This window comes from Geospiza fortis, unplaced genomic scaffold (assembly GCF_000277835.1).
Source record: "Geospiza fortis unplaced genomic scaffold, GeoFor_1.0 scaffold638, whole genome shotgun sequence".
Lineage (NCBI taxonomy): Eukaryota > Metazoa > Chordata > Aves > Passeriformes > Thraupidae > Geospiza > Geospiza fortis.
Window position 1 is genome coordinate 685,288 of NW_005054557.1, and position 16,631 is coordinate 701,918.

General features: G+C 42.9%; 1 protein-coding gene across 1 annotated transcript; it reads right to left on the reverse strand.

The window, feature by feature from the left end:
- Window positions 1–1,607: 1,607 nt before the first annotated feature.
- DGKI (diacylglycerol kinase iota) lies at window positions 1,608–16,138 on the reverse strand (the record flags this gene model as incomplete). The annotated part of the gene is made up of 5 exons (XM_005429563.2): window positions 1,608–3,748; window positions 5,019–5,118; window positions 7,003–7,039; window positions 14,430–14,550; window positions 16,101–16,138. Coding segments are annotated over 5 exons (413 nt in total), but the record flags the coding sequence as incomplete, so codon positions are not given.
- Window positions 16,139–16,631: the final 493 nt, after the last annotated feature.

Here is a 16,631-nt window from a genome sequence, read left to right on the forward strand (position 1 = left end):
AAATTGTGGACGACCCATCCCTGGAAGTGTTCAAGGTCAGCTTAGATGGAGCTCTGAGCAGCCTGGTCTAGTGCAAGGTGCCCCTGTCCATTGCCATTCTAAGCTATAATAAGTAAAAAATGTATGACACCATCATGCCTTGAATAACACAAGAAAAGTACCTCTAGCATTGAAACATGAAATAATAAGAGTAATTGATGCTATTAAATTACAAAATTAAGTTTATTTTATCAACATTAGAAATACTTTCTTTCCCTCCATTTAGCTCCAAAATGATATAGTAAAACCAGTACAACTGAACAATTTGGGAGCTCCTCAGTCCTACTGAAAAAGTTCCCTTTAATAACAAATTAAAATGGAAAATGACATTTTGTCTGTCCAGCAATCTCAGTAGCCAAACATCCCTAGGGGATTTATCACTCAAATGGCACAATTTCAAGTGTGTTTGCATGTGTATGTGTGCACCTGATATATATGCATACTGATGTTTATAAATATACATATATATAGTAATATACACACATTAACAGACACAGCCACTGAACAGATGCTTTAGTAAATTGAAATGTTTTACATGTAATTTAAGTGGACTCCCAGCTGCACACTGGAATTTGGGCCCTGCCCAGTGCAGGCACAGCTGTACTGTACTAACCTAGACCCCAAGTGCTCCAGAGATTCAATACCTGTGTTACCTTTACTGCAAAGCCTGCTGCTTCTGGTAATCCCACCACACCGGAAAAGGGTAAGGAATAGTCCCGGTCCCAAACTGCCCTCAGTGAACCAACTCCTGATATTCCTTGCCACACATGGGCCATTGTGGAAAGCAACGGATGTGCTGTTACCTGCAGATACCGAACATCACCAGTATCCAGTGCATCACATGTGCAGTGCTTCAGGACACATTGAACATCAAAGGCACCACATCCAGCCCATTCCTGCCCTGCCTCCAGTGCTGGGGGCTGTTTTTATCACACAGTGGCTGTCTCCTGCTGAGCGCACAGCACAGGCAGCTCTCCAGAGACACGACAGACTCACTCTGATCATTGTACTCCAGCTTTCGGTGAGAAAGGCAAGCCACGCTCTCTCATGTGCTCTGAGTTCCTCTGAGCACTCCAAATGGCACAAAATTGCTCAGGAAATCTGCCCATCCTGATCAGCTGCTCCAGCGCCAGCCACAGCTGCAGGCACCTCCTGGGCACCAGGGATGAGCTGACAAGGGGAGGACAATTGGGGACAGAGGGACCAGAAGCAGCTCCCTTACCATAATGCACATCTGGCCTCTGGAGGCTACCTGTGATGAAAGCAAGCCTTTACTGCTCCACCTGCTTCATGGGACTAAAGGATCAGGGAGCTCTCCCAGCTTCATACTCAGCTTGGCCTCAGCACAGGACAGAGCCAAGCTCCTGTGCTGTTGAAACTTCCTCCATTTCTCAGATCAGTAAAGCAGACCAAAAGATTAAAGTGATGATAACATCATTCTTGTTTTCATCAAATGTATAGAAATATTACATTAATGTCTTTTCTCACAGCTGGGAAATGATGCAAGGCCTACCGTGAAACTACAGTGTGAGGATCTTTCCTTGTGGAAATATCACATACACCAAAACTATATTCTGAGTTTTTATTTTAACAGTTGCCAAATTCTGTTCTAATATATACACATACTTATTTTCTCCACAAGCCCCTGGATAATTATCAAGGGAAGTAATTTGGCTTTCATATTTTATTTTTTAAATGAGAAAGGTAAAGACAGAAAATAAGACAAAATACATTTCATGTTGCCATTGATCTATAGATTACAAATATATATAGTTTCCTTCCAGAGGAAGAAATACTAAAGAAATATTTTGCCCATATCAAATGAACTTCTGAAAAGAGGAAAAAAAATTAAAATATATTATTCAGCTCCCCCCCTCCCTACCACAACAATCACTCGTGCTTAAAAAAAAAAATTGCATTCATTTGATTTTCTCCACTTCTACCAAAGAAGAAAAACTTATCTGGATAATGACCTGAGTTATTTTCATGGTTTCCAAATGTATGTAACCCCAATGATCACCATCTATCAGAGAGCTATCCCTAGCAAGGGATGTGAAAACAAACACTGGTGGATCTTTTGAATCAAACAACAAAGCAAAATTCAAAACTGTATTGCAAGAGTTATGCCAAAAGTCAGCCATGAGCATCTTCATGGGCACTGGTTTGACAAAGTAGAAGTGGAAGCTCTGCTATTTCATCAACTGAGATATCTGTAGCAATTGGAAACCCAAAGATGAAACATTTTATTTATGCCTGTGTATTTGTTTGCTTTCTCTTCTTTTATGGTTATAAGACAGAGAACAGATGAGTACAGAAGACGCAGCTGGCCTTTACAGCAGCTAAGCTTTACATTTCTAACCTATTGTGGGTAACAAGGCAAAGAGCTGCTGCTTGTCTTTCTCCAGGGACAGACTCCCCAAAACTTGGCTCCCTTGAAGAATCAGATAGTTTACAGGTTCAGCCAAAGGAGGTTTTCCCATTCCCAGTGTGACCAGGCCAGTGCCCATTTGTTTGTTGGCAGCAGTGAGCCCCGGCTGGCAGCTGATGTTCCAGGTCTCCTTGCTCCCTCAGGCTGTGCTGCAAAGGGGACTGGGTCTGCCATCGAGTCCATCAGAATTCCCTCAGCCTTGCACAAATCTCTCCCCAGTGTAAAATCCATCTTTTCAGAAATAAAGAACTAAAGAAGCTATCAACTTCTAGGCAGGCTGGAAACCTGAGAAGAGCTGGGTCAGCCATTACAGGCATAAAAGTGATATGAGAAACCTTCCTGATGACTTTCTGCTCTGCCATTTCAACATGCAATATCCCATAGAGATCTTTTCCATACAAATGCCTGTCTTGTGAGGATACCATAACCACATGCCCAGCAATGATGAGGTTGGGTTTTGTCACTGCTGTAAATCTGACTGTGCCCAAACCCTGGGAAACAAGGCAATAAGCAGCATCCCCTCCAAAAGCAAGGAAACTCCATGGGGGCTGAGTACTGACAACACAGCTTCTGAGAGGATGGCAGGGGAGGGAATGTAGCTGGTAAAAACACTGGATATTTCTTAAGGGCATCCAGAGCTCCTCAAACATTTTGCTACTGCCTGACCATTTGTGAAGACAACACAGAGATAACAGGTAATATTTAACTGATGAGAAGTGAGGGGAACAGGAGAATAAAAGCAATGCAGGAAACTGTAAGGATGGAGGATAGCCTGGTTGGGTGGCTTAATGTACCGGTTCGTTTGGATTTTGTTCCCCCACACCCTCTTTACTCTTTCCTTTTTTCTTTTTTTTTTAAATAAATTATACAGATGAACATGGGAGAAGTTCATGCTACTTGCTGGAAGCAATAAAGGTAAATTTTCATGGCCTATGGATTCCACAGACCTTTGAATGTCCCACCTCATCCATCATGGGCTAACTTATGGAACAGAACCGTTCCCAGCAAGACTCAGTAGCCCTTAGAAACTGGTGGCATGTCCTCAGGTATTTTCCTCGAGAGCGAGAGACACGTGGGTTCCATCAGTTTCTTCCTCACACGAGGCCCGAGTGCCTCGGGTGCAGTCTCGAGATTTCCAGGGATCCTCTGGGACATTTTCAGACATCAGACTGCTGTCTCCAGGTCCTCGTGGGAAACCATTTGATAGTTTTGTCGACTCTCCAGGTAGGAGGCCAGATCTGGATCACCAGCTTGCTGAGCCCTGTCACGAGGGGTCTTACCCTGTAATAAGAAACATGAAAAGAAAGTCTTGTGCTAACACATTTCGAACAGATAATTTCTAGACAGAAGACAATTAACAAGTCAGAAGCCTGTCACGGACGTATTTTATGAAATTTCCTTTCGTTAGGATCTTCTGAGAAGCTGAGAGGCCTCAGAAACTAAATGTAAACAATAATTATCTGCTGTTGTGGAATGCAACAGGTGCATCTTTGATTGGTCTCATGTGGTTGTTTTTAATTAATGGCCAATCACAGTCCAGCTGTCTCAGATTCTCTGGTCAGTCATCTTCTATTCTTTTAGTATAGTTTTAATATATAATTTGCTTTTAATATAACATATATTATAAAATAATAAATCAGCCCTCTGAAACATGGAGTCAAGATTCTCGTCTCTTCCCTTGTTGGGGTTGCCTGCAAATTCCACAAGAAGCCACTTGACTGGATTTCTTCTGTTTCAGAAAGCTTTTTGCAATGTACAATTCTACCATCTGAACAAGAGATGATAGAATCATAGATGACCTCTCTTCCCATTATAGTATACCTCATAGAGCCCAAGAAGGCAGAAATTGCTTTTGATTGCCTGGCTGCAGCAAAGGTGCTTCTGACTCTGGAGTCCAGAGAACCAACTCACTCTCAGCTGCTGACCACAGGGTGCTTGTGCTCAGAAACTCCAGAGAGGCAGCTTCTGGACCATGTTCCTAAGCAATCACATTGTTGGAATGACAGAATATTCCTTGGATTTCATTTTTCCCAGATTTTTTTCTCAGTCAAGCTTACACCGAGAGTGCTGTGGTTAGTGTCACATCAGTGAGCATAGGAGCAAGCCAAGGCAAAAGAAAACAGTTAGCCATCCTCACAAAGCAAGCCAGCCACAATAACCAAGCCTCACAGATGCTGTGCAATCAGAAACCAAGGCTCCTGCAGGTGGTCCTTGCCCACAGGCCTCTCTTTTGACCACACAGGAGGAGGACACTGCTGTGCCATGGAGATGTCTCATTCACACCCACTGCACCGAATAGTTTGAGGCCAGGCTCTCACTATGGTGACAATGACCCATGTTGGGGACTGAACTGAAGTCTCTTGTGTTTGTTTAAATCAATACAGTTTTCTGTATAAAAATAGCTTGCTTCAAAGGAGCAACACACAAGATTGAGGCTCCTTGTGTGAGCCTCGGCACACACAAGGAAGCCTCAGCCACGCAAGCAGCAGGGAGGATGCTGCAGGGTCTCACTCAGCACAGGGGATGGTGGGGGCTGATGGAGTTGCCTTACCTTGGAGTCTGTCTTTCTCAGAGAGGCTCCTGCATCCACCAGGAGCTGGCAGACGGCGCGGTGGCGCTGGCAGGCTGCCTTGTGTAGTGCTGTCTCCCCCCTAGACCAAAGCACAGAAGGCAGCCGTGAGACACAGCACAGCAATGCACATTTAGGAAGCATGAGGAGCAGAGCATAGACACAGCAGGATGCTGCATTTCTGTAAGGGTCCCTCTTGCTGACAGAGGTAGGCTTGTGCACTCTCTCCCTTAGCATCTACATCCTTTGACTCAGTAGGAAAGTCTGCAATGCACAAATAGCAGACGAAGAACTTCTGAGGGATGGGAAAGAAACATTGACAGACTTTATATATTCAGAGGACTGAATGTCACATTCCCATCCAACCATCAGCTCTGTTAACTGCTGCAGAGCTAGCCACCTTCCTATTTCACAGCAGGCAAAACAGCAACAGGGTTTGTTTCTTCCTGCAATTTCTTTCCTCAACCTCAATTCTTGGAGCCGTCCTAGAAAAATCCTACCCATCAAAGCTATGACTGGTGCACTTGCTGCCCCAGTTCTGATGCCCTGCTCTCTTGGATGTATGAGAGCAAGAACTCTCATGTTCTTCCACCACTGGACTGCTGAGCTACTGGGGAAGATTAAATACATGCTTTTCAGAAGAGATGACTGTGTGGTGGGAGCACATTTGTTGCAAAGCTTCTCACTCAGACTGGAACTAAGTCTGACAGGATTCTAAAACTGTCTGAAACTGAATTACTCTTTACTGAGAGTAAAGAAATCTATCTGGATTTGCCTAGGAAGAGAGGAAAGTATACTTTGAAGGGGTTGTAAAGGGGTCCTTAATGCCAGTATCCAACAAGTAGGGCCATTACATAACCTGTGAAATAACAATTTACAAGAAATACATGTAGCAGGACAAATCTTGCACCTACCTACACAGAGTGCATAAAGGAATCTCAGCCCCCATCTATGACAGGGGATGTTGAAATATTAAGAGGCAGCTTTGTAATCAATATGCCCTTGCTTCATCAGAGCTAGTATCAGAATAGGATACCATCCTATTTCCCCCCGAGGACCAGAAGACAAATTCATACTGCCAGTTACAGCTTGAGCCTTCCCTTTCCAAGGGTTAGAGGTAGAGGAACCTCTGTAAAGGGAAGCTCTCACAGCTGTGCTCACTGACACTTGATGTGGTTGTGCTACACTCCTGGATGAAAAGAACCAGTCCCTGTCACCCTGTCACCTCTGGACTTCACTCATGCACCTTGTGCAAAAGGTGTTCTCTGTTAGCAGAGGAGGGCACTGTGGGATGAGAAATGGTAGGCTTGGATCCCTAGGAAAAAGACTGCTTTTATTTCATATGTATTACACATATTTTCCAGGATTATTCATGCTTCCCTTACATACTTTCATGGAACTTTGATTATACAAGGTGTAAAAAATTGGGAATTGGAAAGGAAAGGAATTTTTTGGGGTTGAGTTGTTGCTTTTTTTTTAATAAGAAGGGAGCTGATGGATGTTTTAACTGCTTGATGGAAACCTTCAACTGCACAAGTCCTGGACATTTAGGAGAGCTAAGGCAGAGCACCCTGGATGAATCAAGAAGGGACTGAAAAAAAAAGGTGTAGAGCAAGAAAAGTAATTTCCTGACTTTTGGAATTTGCTCTTCAGGTTAGTCCCTTAGTAGCTGGAGGCCAGAAACATCAAAACACAAGGCAGGGCTTCTATTCCTCTAGAAAGATTAAGGAAGCATGGGAAGCAATAGGGAGAAAGTCCCCTGCAAATCCATTATATGCTTGTTTTAGGCAAGAAAGGCACATATGACACGGTTGATGTGTGGTTTTTAGGGGGCCTTGTTTGTTTGGTTGGTTTTGAAGAGTTGTGTGATTTTATAAGCTTTTTCCTTTTTAACAGTTTGCATTGAAAACCAAGAGTCTGCTAGTTTAACACACATAACATGAAGGACAGAGCAGGTTGTACTTACGTTTCACTGTCTGTCATGTCCAGCAATTCAGATGGACCTGCAAAAGACAGTCAGGTATGTCATAAAGCATTTGTCTGCATGACTAAAAAAATATGTCTACCAGGAGAAGATTCCCAGTAAAAATATATAAAAGAAGCCAAGTGAAAGTTAAACCTGTGCAAATATATCAAACTTCCATGTAATATTTGCTTGTGTAAGCCCTTGCACTGATAAAATTCTGGATGCACAGTCACTGCTGGAGTGTCAGCAACAGGGAGTAGAAGCCTCTAAATTATACTGGGAATGAATATTCATGGAGTTTATTTTCTCACTCTTCACCTTGCTCAATTAAGTGGTTCACATAAGTACAGTACATTGAAAATGCTGATATGCTGGAAACCCTGATATATTGCAAGTTAAAATCTATTGTTGGTATTAGAGGGAAAATGTCATTAGGAAGTTGAAATTAGCCAAATTCCATCCTGAATGACATCCCTGTGCTGCTCCATTTAATAGTGTTATACAAAATGTAGATCAGGGTGGAATATTCCCAGCAGTCTTTATATTGATATGCAAATCCTGTACTCTACTGGTTAGCAATGATCAGGAAAGTAAGATTAAGAAAAACAGAAAAGATTTTTGTTAAGTGGGAAAAAATAATACATTTGGGTTAATGTCCTTTTGTCCTTGATATTCACTACAGGCAGATATTTATAGAGGCAAATTCCATCGCTGAATTATAGTGACATGGAAAGGCTAGGATCTGGATATCACTTGGAAAAAACAACTTTTCCTTTGCAGTCTGTCACAGTATTCTTCTCTCCACTGCTCTGGAGTGTAGTATTAAATGGTATAGGGCAGTTAGCAAGGGGAACAGGAAAACTTTACAAGACTTTTCCTTCCTGCGCATGAGTATTTCTCTCCAGCACACTGCGACTTTGAAATTCAAGAGTCCTCAAGAGCTTACAGCAAATCTCACCTGAAACTGAGGAATTTCACACTACTTGCTTACAAAGGCCTACACACAACCTCTCTACACTCCTTTTACTTTGAGTGTGTGTCAAAATGGATCAGAGCAGCCTGTCTTTACCTCGCTGCTTTTACAATGTACACATGGAGTATCACTGGGGCTCCTGAGCTGCAGGCAGCTCCTTCATTTCATCTTCTACCATCATGAGAAAGGGTGGTGCTTAGTCCTCAGTGCACAGGGCATTGTGTACACTGCATACTTGCCATGACAGTTCTCCAAACTCAGTAGCCACTGTCAATTATTTAATGCAGCCTGGCTCTACCACCACACATCCTCACCCCCACACTTGGAAGTTGTGTGTTCACTTCTGCCTATCAAAAAGAAGAATCAGTCACTACCCCTGAGCTCCCAGGACCACGAAGAAGGATAAGCAGAGCCTCTTATTGAGAGGAAAAAAAGACAATGCCTGAGAAATTAACATGACAATTAAAAAATACACATGAAGAAAAAGAGTCCTTTTCATTTCCTAGGAGAAAATCGTGTTCTCTCAAAAATAAAGGTAATTCCCCATAGCTTCCTGCAATGCCACATTTCAGTGATAGGTAAGCAGGAATTGCTTGCAATGTGTTAGAGAAGACACTGCCACCTATTATTTCTGCTCGTAGTTGGAGCAAGGATGGTTGTACTGCCAAGGTGGAACAGGGTGACAGGTCTGGCTTTATGGGACATAGAGGTACTTGCCCAGGTAAGCTGAAGAAGCTGTTAAAAGGTAAGTAAAGGTAGTAAAATAGAGAGTATTCAGAAGAATATGACCTGAGAGGGAGAAGAAAGCTGGGACAGAGTGGGTCTGGAGAGAAGCCATGGGTAAAGGAAAACTGGTGTGAAGCAGGAAGCAATAGCAGGGCTAGGACAGAGGAGCTCAGTGCTGAGTCTGTGAGTACAGACCTGAGGAGATGACAAGTACACCTCCCCTGAGTGCAAAGGGTGCTCTCCTGGATACTGTCCCAAATTCAGCATTTCGTGGGAGAGCCCTGACTCCATCCGAGTCATACTGGGGTTAATAATTAGCTGCACAACATGGTACCAGGATTCTTTAATTTCATTCTCTCTGGCCTGTCTCTGAAGCTGGAATGTCCCAACTCACAGCCTGAGCGGTGCCCTTTACTTCTTTATTTTATTTTCACTTGTGCTTCTCTTAAACCATCTCACGCCCTCCTCCTAATTCCCTTTCCCCTCTTTTTTGGACCTCATTTTTATATCAGTCTCCCTGGCGCTGCCAACCGACCATTCCAAATCCCCCTCTGCCCGGGGACAAAAGCTGCACAGATGTGGGAAGGGCTGGCACTGGGAAAGCTAAGGCACTGTCATCCTGACCCAGCAGGGAGGCGGCTGTTTCACTCTGGGACAAGAGGCACAGAAAGAAAAGGGGACCAAGGCACGGAGAGAAAGAGGACAAAATAACCCAATAGAAATCCGGAAGGGAAATGCATGAGTGAGATTTCTATCAAGGAAAACAGCAGGAGGGGAAATAAAAACAAAAGATAGAAATGTGTGGAGAGGTGGAGGGAGGGAAAAAAAAGAGAGAGAAAGGGGAAAAAGAGACTGGGGGGCTGAAGAATGGCAGGATGGGGACAGGGGACCGGGTGGGGGGAGATATTCACTTGAAAAGAGCTGAAAAGCATGACACACTGAGGGGAAGGCCAGCTGAGATCACTCTCTTTCCTCAACATTGCCCATAGGCTGTCTGTGTAGAATTATTAACTTTTTTCCTTCTCTCCTTTTGCTTTCTTTCACTCCACCAAAGCCCTTCTCCAGCTTCTCAGAAGGCAAAGCAGCCTGGGCTGGGTATGGGAGGAGGGAAGGCAAGGAGACTCAAAAGCAGCTGCTCCTTCACTGAGCTCACTGCAATAAAAAAACCCCAACACTAAGTGACCATATTTCAGAGGCATTTCCAAAATATACAGCTCCACACATTCTTGAAAGGCCTCTGAGCCCACAGCTTAGCCCTCTCCAATGGATGTGGTTACAGTTACCCACAGGAGACCCACAGATATTAACCCCTGCCAGTCCTGCATCCTGTCAGTCCTTCATAGAGCTGAGGAAGAAAGGTATTTACTCTAAGCAATAATGTCAGACATCATCAACATTTCTGTTTATCTGCCAAAACCCTCTTTGTTTAATAACCTGATTGAGGTTATTATCTGGGGGACAAAACTGGATGAGGACCCTTACTTTCAAAGTAGGAGTATTTTTAAAATAACAGTAAACTGGAAACTCAGAACTATTTCTAGTCCTTTCCCAACATCACACCATCACACTCTTTTTTTTTTTTACCTGATAGGAAAATTAACAGTGGTCTTTTCTGCTTGTGTCTTTTAGGTCAGAATTTCCACTGTAATATAGAGGCTAGACAGGTTATGGGAGCATTCCTTCCTACATGTCTGTCAGCCACATTACCCTAAAATTTGGTACACTTGAAATTAAAATAGGCTATGTTATACCTTGTGCCTTTCAGAAAAACTAAACTGTCTTCTGCTCAGGCCCCTCATAAGTGACCACTACCCTAAAACATTCTGCAAATTCAGACATACTAACAAGTGTCATGCAAACTCATTCAGTGTTGCTTTCTGATGATTATTCAAACTTTGTCACTGACACACATCTCTGTCACAGCAAAATTTACTTTTCCAAAGCCTTCCAAGGAACTTCTGAATCTGGGTCAGGATGCAAATCCAGATTCACTATGTCTCTTAGCTCTGGACTTTGCAGTGTTAAGATTAATGAAAGCATAATATTTTTTTTAATCAGGGGATGCCTTCTAGTGAAGCAAGGACATTGAGGTTTGAGGACACAGGAATGTTAAGGATAGGATGCCCTACATATTGTCTGTTGCAGCAGAAGTTCCCACCACAACCTCCTAAGGCAACTGTAAACGTCTTTTCTCTCTTCTGTTTAAAACCAAAATACCATAGATGAACTTCATAATTCTTGGCTGTCTTTTAAATGTCTAGAGAAGACAAAGACAAGGCAAATGGAATTATTTGTATAATGTTTATAAATTACAAATATTTCACAGCTGCCATATAGAGACTTCAATCCAAGTTTGATACCAAATACAGATGATTTAGGAGACCCCTCTGCTAACAGATCTTTCCTTAATTCTGCTTATGTTAAGCAAATAGACAGTTAACTCTTCTCTAATGTACATGCTAATGGATGCAATGCAGTTGCTGACTGCAGCATTAAAAGGCTGTGGTTGTGATACCTACTGAGTTTGGCCCTCAATTTCTAGCTAAGCATTTCTTACCTCAGTTACAGATGAGTTTTTAAAGCTGACTCTTCTACTAAAAGTGAAAGACTCCTGATTTAGGTGGGCAATCTTCAATGAGTGCTAGGTCTGTGTCTCTATGTATCTGCCCTTCCTGCACAGGGGATAGAGACAAACTGTTTTACTGGAGCAGCAGCCAGCACAACTCTTCCTGCAGCAGCAAGCAGCTGTTGTCCTGACACCTACTACACTGGTGCTTCAGCTGCTATCCCAGCCTTGTGCTGGGCCACTGTGAATTATCTGGCAGCACTGCACAGCAGTCCCCCTGCGTGACTCATCCCTGCTATTTCTATTTTAAGATAGGTTATTTTCCTCCCCTTCACATCTGAAATCATTCTGATCATGATCACAGAATAACCTTTCATATAAATGTGCCCTGCATGTTTGCAGAATAGGCCATGTCCACAAAGGACAGCTTTAGCCCCACTACACCATTTTCCTTCCTTTGTGGTTCTGGTTCTGTGCATGCCACTCCTGTTCTGCATTGGATTCATCCCACTGTTTTTCAAACTAGAAAGGTAAAGTTCCTGGAGCAGTGGGTTTTTTCTTCTTTTGTTGCAGTTGTTTTTTAGAGATATTCAGAAGATTTTTCCCTGTGTGGTTAATAATAGATTTTCTTTGCTGTGTGCTTGAGGATATTTTACAGTGGAACTTCTATTATCATTCACTCTTCTCAACCGTCTATTGGGAAGCAGACAAACTCCAGAAGAAGTGTGACTGGGCAGAGGTAATTGCCACAACAGAAGTAAGACTCGTTTTTATGAAAATTTTATGGGTGGATATTGGCAGAAACAAGAAGCTCCACGCAGGGAAACCCTTAGATATTAGTAGCATTAGATCAGGTCATGTACAGTAATTAATGCTGAGAAGATGCCAAATGCCAGAGAATGCAAAGAAAAACAAGGGCATTATGATGATGATGATGATTCAGCAAGAGAGCTCATTTGTGGCTGAGAAGTGCCCAGAGTAGAAATGAGTTTCATTAATTGCTTGGTGGGAGAAGAGAGGAGGCCTCTATTAGATTGTGCATTGTCCCATGCACTCCCTGATCCCCACAGAATGTTAAACAAACAATGCATTTGGAGAAGCCCAGAGGACATATGTCTGGAAAGCTGCAAAAGCCTCCTGCCATCCTTGGGGATAAAGAAGGGAGAGAGGAACTGAGCTGACATTTGCTCAACCTTCTGATTTGTCTTTGTCTAACAGTCCGTAATCCCTCACATTTCTCTATTTACTTCAAAAATTCCCATGGATTCCCTGCTTACATTCTTATCAGTTTAAATTATCTCACTTTAAATATTCATCAAAGCAACTGGGTCAGACTGTCACTAAGTTAAAGTATATGTGTCTAATAAAAATCCTAGAGACATATTGATGAATTGGTACAGGTCATGTGCAGTGTGAGAGGAGACATGGGGCAGTTAGAAAATAAAGCAAATTATGCCTGTCTACAGAATTCAGTGGCACATGGGTGCACTGTGACTAATGCAACAATCCAGAGCAGTCCACAGAAGGTAGAGTTAGCACTGGTAAGGTTTGCTGGAACTGGTGAGAAAACCAGTCATTATTTGGATGTAAGGCCAACTGCGCTGCCCTATCCATATGTAGGTATCTCTACATAAAGGAGTAAAAGAACAATTCAGCCCCTCTCAGTCAGATTTTTGGGGCATGCTTCAGTTGTCCACTGAACAGTTATTTTGTGCTGTTTGATATACCTATGGGCAAGCCTTGGGATGCACTTGGAATGACAGAGATGCTTGCTTGGGCTTTAGCCGTCAGTGCAGCTCAGGCTTCCTCTGGGCCTTGTGTGTTATCTTGTAGACCCAAGCAAATGTCTTGGATACCCAAGGGCAAATGATATTAGACATTTATCTTTATCTAAATGAATAAAGTGCACAGGTAACTGTTGCCTGAATCACTTTCTGGGCTCCAATGACTACCTTGACTAAGATTTCCTTTGAGTTAGTCAGGCTAGAAGCCTGCTGCTATTAAGGATGCCCTCCTCACTTCCATCTGCCACCAAATGTGCCTCTGTCACACAGAGCAAATGAACTAAGTCACAGATTGCTGCTGACAGCACAGGAACTTGGACCTACAGAATACCTGACACTTATATGTTAATACCTAATTTAGGGGTCAAGAGTGAAGAGATGCATTGTTGCTTCTTTCTTTCTTAGGAGCTGTGCTTTTTTCTTCTCCCAGTACAATTTGTGCAATACCTCGGAGCAATAGCTAACACATTCTAATTACCAGGGGCAGTCTGTGTTCACACTAACACTGCTGCTGAAATAATGTAGCTGATTTTGACAACCAGAAGTCGAAATAGCCATTGATATTTTGAAGTGGGGTCAGAGAAGAGTTAAGACTAGAACACTTTTCCTACAGTGAAGGAAGCTGATAACTGTGACTTCAGCTCTATGTGCAGAGCAGTTACTATTTTACTGTGCCACTCTCCAGCAGTGAGGGAGCAAGGTTACAGTGGTTCAACAGGCAGAAGCTCCTAAATGTGGCTGCCTCAGACACAAAAAGAATAGTCTGTAATCTACTGACAAAGAAGAGAGAAAAGGAAAAAAGGGCAATAGCATGATCACAGTCCATAAATACAAAATGGAGATCATAAGTTTTTGCTGTTGGGTGGTCTTGAATCTAACAGATATAATATTCTAAGGCTGGAATGGAAGCTAGATGAATTTGTCTAGATATAAGGAAGCAGATTACTGACCAGTGTGTTACTAAATGCTGAAATAATAACAATGGTTGTATGGGCTCTTTGTCACTGTAAATGTTTTAATAGAGATTAGATGCTTTCTACAACATATGCTCTAATTGAAACACAGTTCAGAAGATCCCTGTGCCAAAGGTTTTAACTAAAGCTTCACACAGCTTCTTCACAGCCCCCCAGCTGATGCAAACGTGTAAACACCACCCTCCTCAAAAACCATTCTAATTCTTCTTTTGACACTTTGCCTGGAGCCATCGCTCTCATTGCTATCCCATTCCCAGCCTCCTGCTCACACAAGCTGCAGGTGGACATTGCACTGAGGGACACCACAGATGAGTGAGGCCACCTGCAGCAGCCCAGTGTGGTTTTTGCCTGAGTGACATTTGGCTGAGGTACAGCTCTCTGTGGATCTGCCCCCTGGGACTCACCATGCTCCAGGATGTATTTCACAATCTCACCATTCCCAGTCTTGGCAGCGTGGTGCAATAAGGAGCAGTGATCAGGTCCTTGGATTAACAAATTGGCTCCTTTTTTACAACATTCTATGAACTAGAAGGAAGAAAAAAAAAAAGAGAGGTAAAAAAAACATACAGAAGGATAAGATGGGAGGAGCAGAAAAACAAATATGTCAGTAAATTCTTTACTGCTTCTCATTGTAAGTCAGTTCCAAATAGAATAACATAAAATAAAACATTAATTTAAAGCCAGCTTTTAGGCCCTGATATAAAACATCTGAAACCAGAAGTATTGACAATTATATGGGTTAAGGAGAACAGTCTGTATTTCCTAAACAATGAGACATTGCTACTCTACTGGTGATGATTTATTGCTTGCAAGGAATGCTTGCAAACCACATCTGGTAACACTGTTGGGATATATTAAAATATATGTACTTGATAAAAAGTTCTGGCTTTTTTGCTGAAGACTCAAATTTTTCCTCAGCACAGGAGTCAAATATTTTCTGACTAAATCAGAAAACTCCAACTCAAAATTCCACAAGGAGATGAGGTGACTGTCATGGACCTCCCTTGTCACAGTGCCCCCTGTTCAGGGCTGGCTGAGGTGGAAGCAATACATGGGGTAAGAATAAGAGGGAAACAGCAACCAGGCAGGTCTCAGAAATGCTGCAAACTTTGGGGGAAGGGGGGTGGGATTTGCAGTGCAGATCACTGCAGAAAAAGGAGACCATGGCTACAGTGAGGACTCATTTATGATGCAGTACACTGAAGAAGGACAAGGAGTTTCCCCATCAAAGCCAGTTCAGGCAAGATGTTTTCAAGAAGTGTAAACGAGACAATATTTTTATGACTGCTTGAAGGACTGCTCCCTAGATGCTGCAGCCACAAGAGCTGAGGCAGTGGTATAGAAGGGAGGCAAAATACCCGCAGGCAAAAAGTTGGCCTAACAGCACTGTCATTTTTACAAATGGCTCCAAGCTGGCTTCTCAGAGATGAAATTGCAACCATTAATCACAGTCCTCATCCAAATTCGAGAGCATGTTTTCAGATCCTGACTTGGCTACTGAGACAGGCAGCCTGAATACTGTCTGATGTGGGACTGCAGTCATTGGCACAAAAAATTTTGCATGAGTAGTTTTGCCTCCCAAACTTACTATACCAAGGCAGTACATGTTTTGAGACATCCATCAGGTGATAAAACAACCAGCTGAGGTTTGTTCTACATGGTCTGGTGGTTGCCTAGGCAGACCTTGAGCAAGCTAACACTTGGGGTCTTGGCCACCAACCTCACTGGTGGAAAATATGCTTTCCTGTAAGCTGTGTCAGAACTACCCTGCTGTTCAACGCTGCCAATATAGTAATTTCCCTGTTAGTGACTGGCACATTGCTCTGTGCAGTGGACTCTGAATCCTGGGCAAAAAGGCTCTGGCTAACACCAGATCCTATTCAAACCAACTTCACACCTCACCTGAACGATGTGTTCCCCTAGTGTTCAGGGTTTCCTGGAAAGGCTGTAAAATGGCACTTGCCAGAAGTCTCCACAGCAGCCTGTTTATGATTTGGGCAGAGGTGTAACAAAATGTACAGTATATCTGACCAGCAAAAAACTGTGAGTAAGTGGGCTCAGTGCTCTGTACCTACCTTCAGAAAATCACCAGATATGACTGCCTGTAAAAGTGCTGCAAAAGATAAAAAGAAAACTGATGTCAGGCAGAAAGCATTATGCATACAGCTCCACAGCTGAGGACACAGCTCACAACAACTACAAGTTAAGGCTGACATCCCTCAGTCCACTTGCATTCTCATGTACTACCAAAACCAATGCAAACTCTGTGCTGACACATATTAGAAAGGCAGAAGACAACCCATGGTGATGAAAGCTGTATGGACATCAAGCCATCATTTGCAATGCTCTCCTGGAACTGCAGGCTTCTGTCTGAATTTTTCACTTGAGACACTTCTGAGACCTTTCACCAGTGTCCACAAGGTGGACAAGGTCAAGTTTCCAGCACCTAAACCATCACTGAAAAAAACAGTGTTATCTGCAGAGAACCTGAAATTGTCTACAGACCTGTCAGACTTTGTCACACTGATGATGGAGTCAGTCCCCAGTACACTGAGAATCCCAAATTGTAGATGACTGAGTGACAAGAGAGAAATTTCCTAACAATT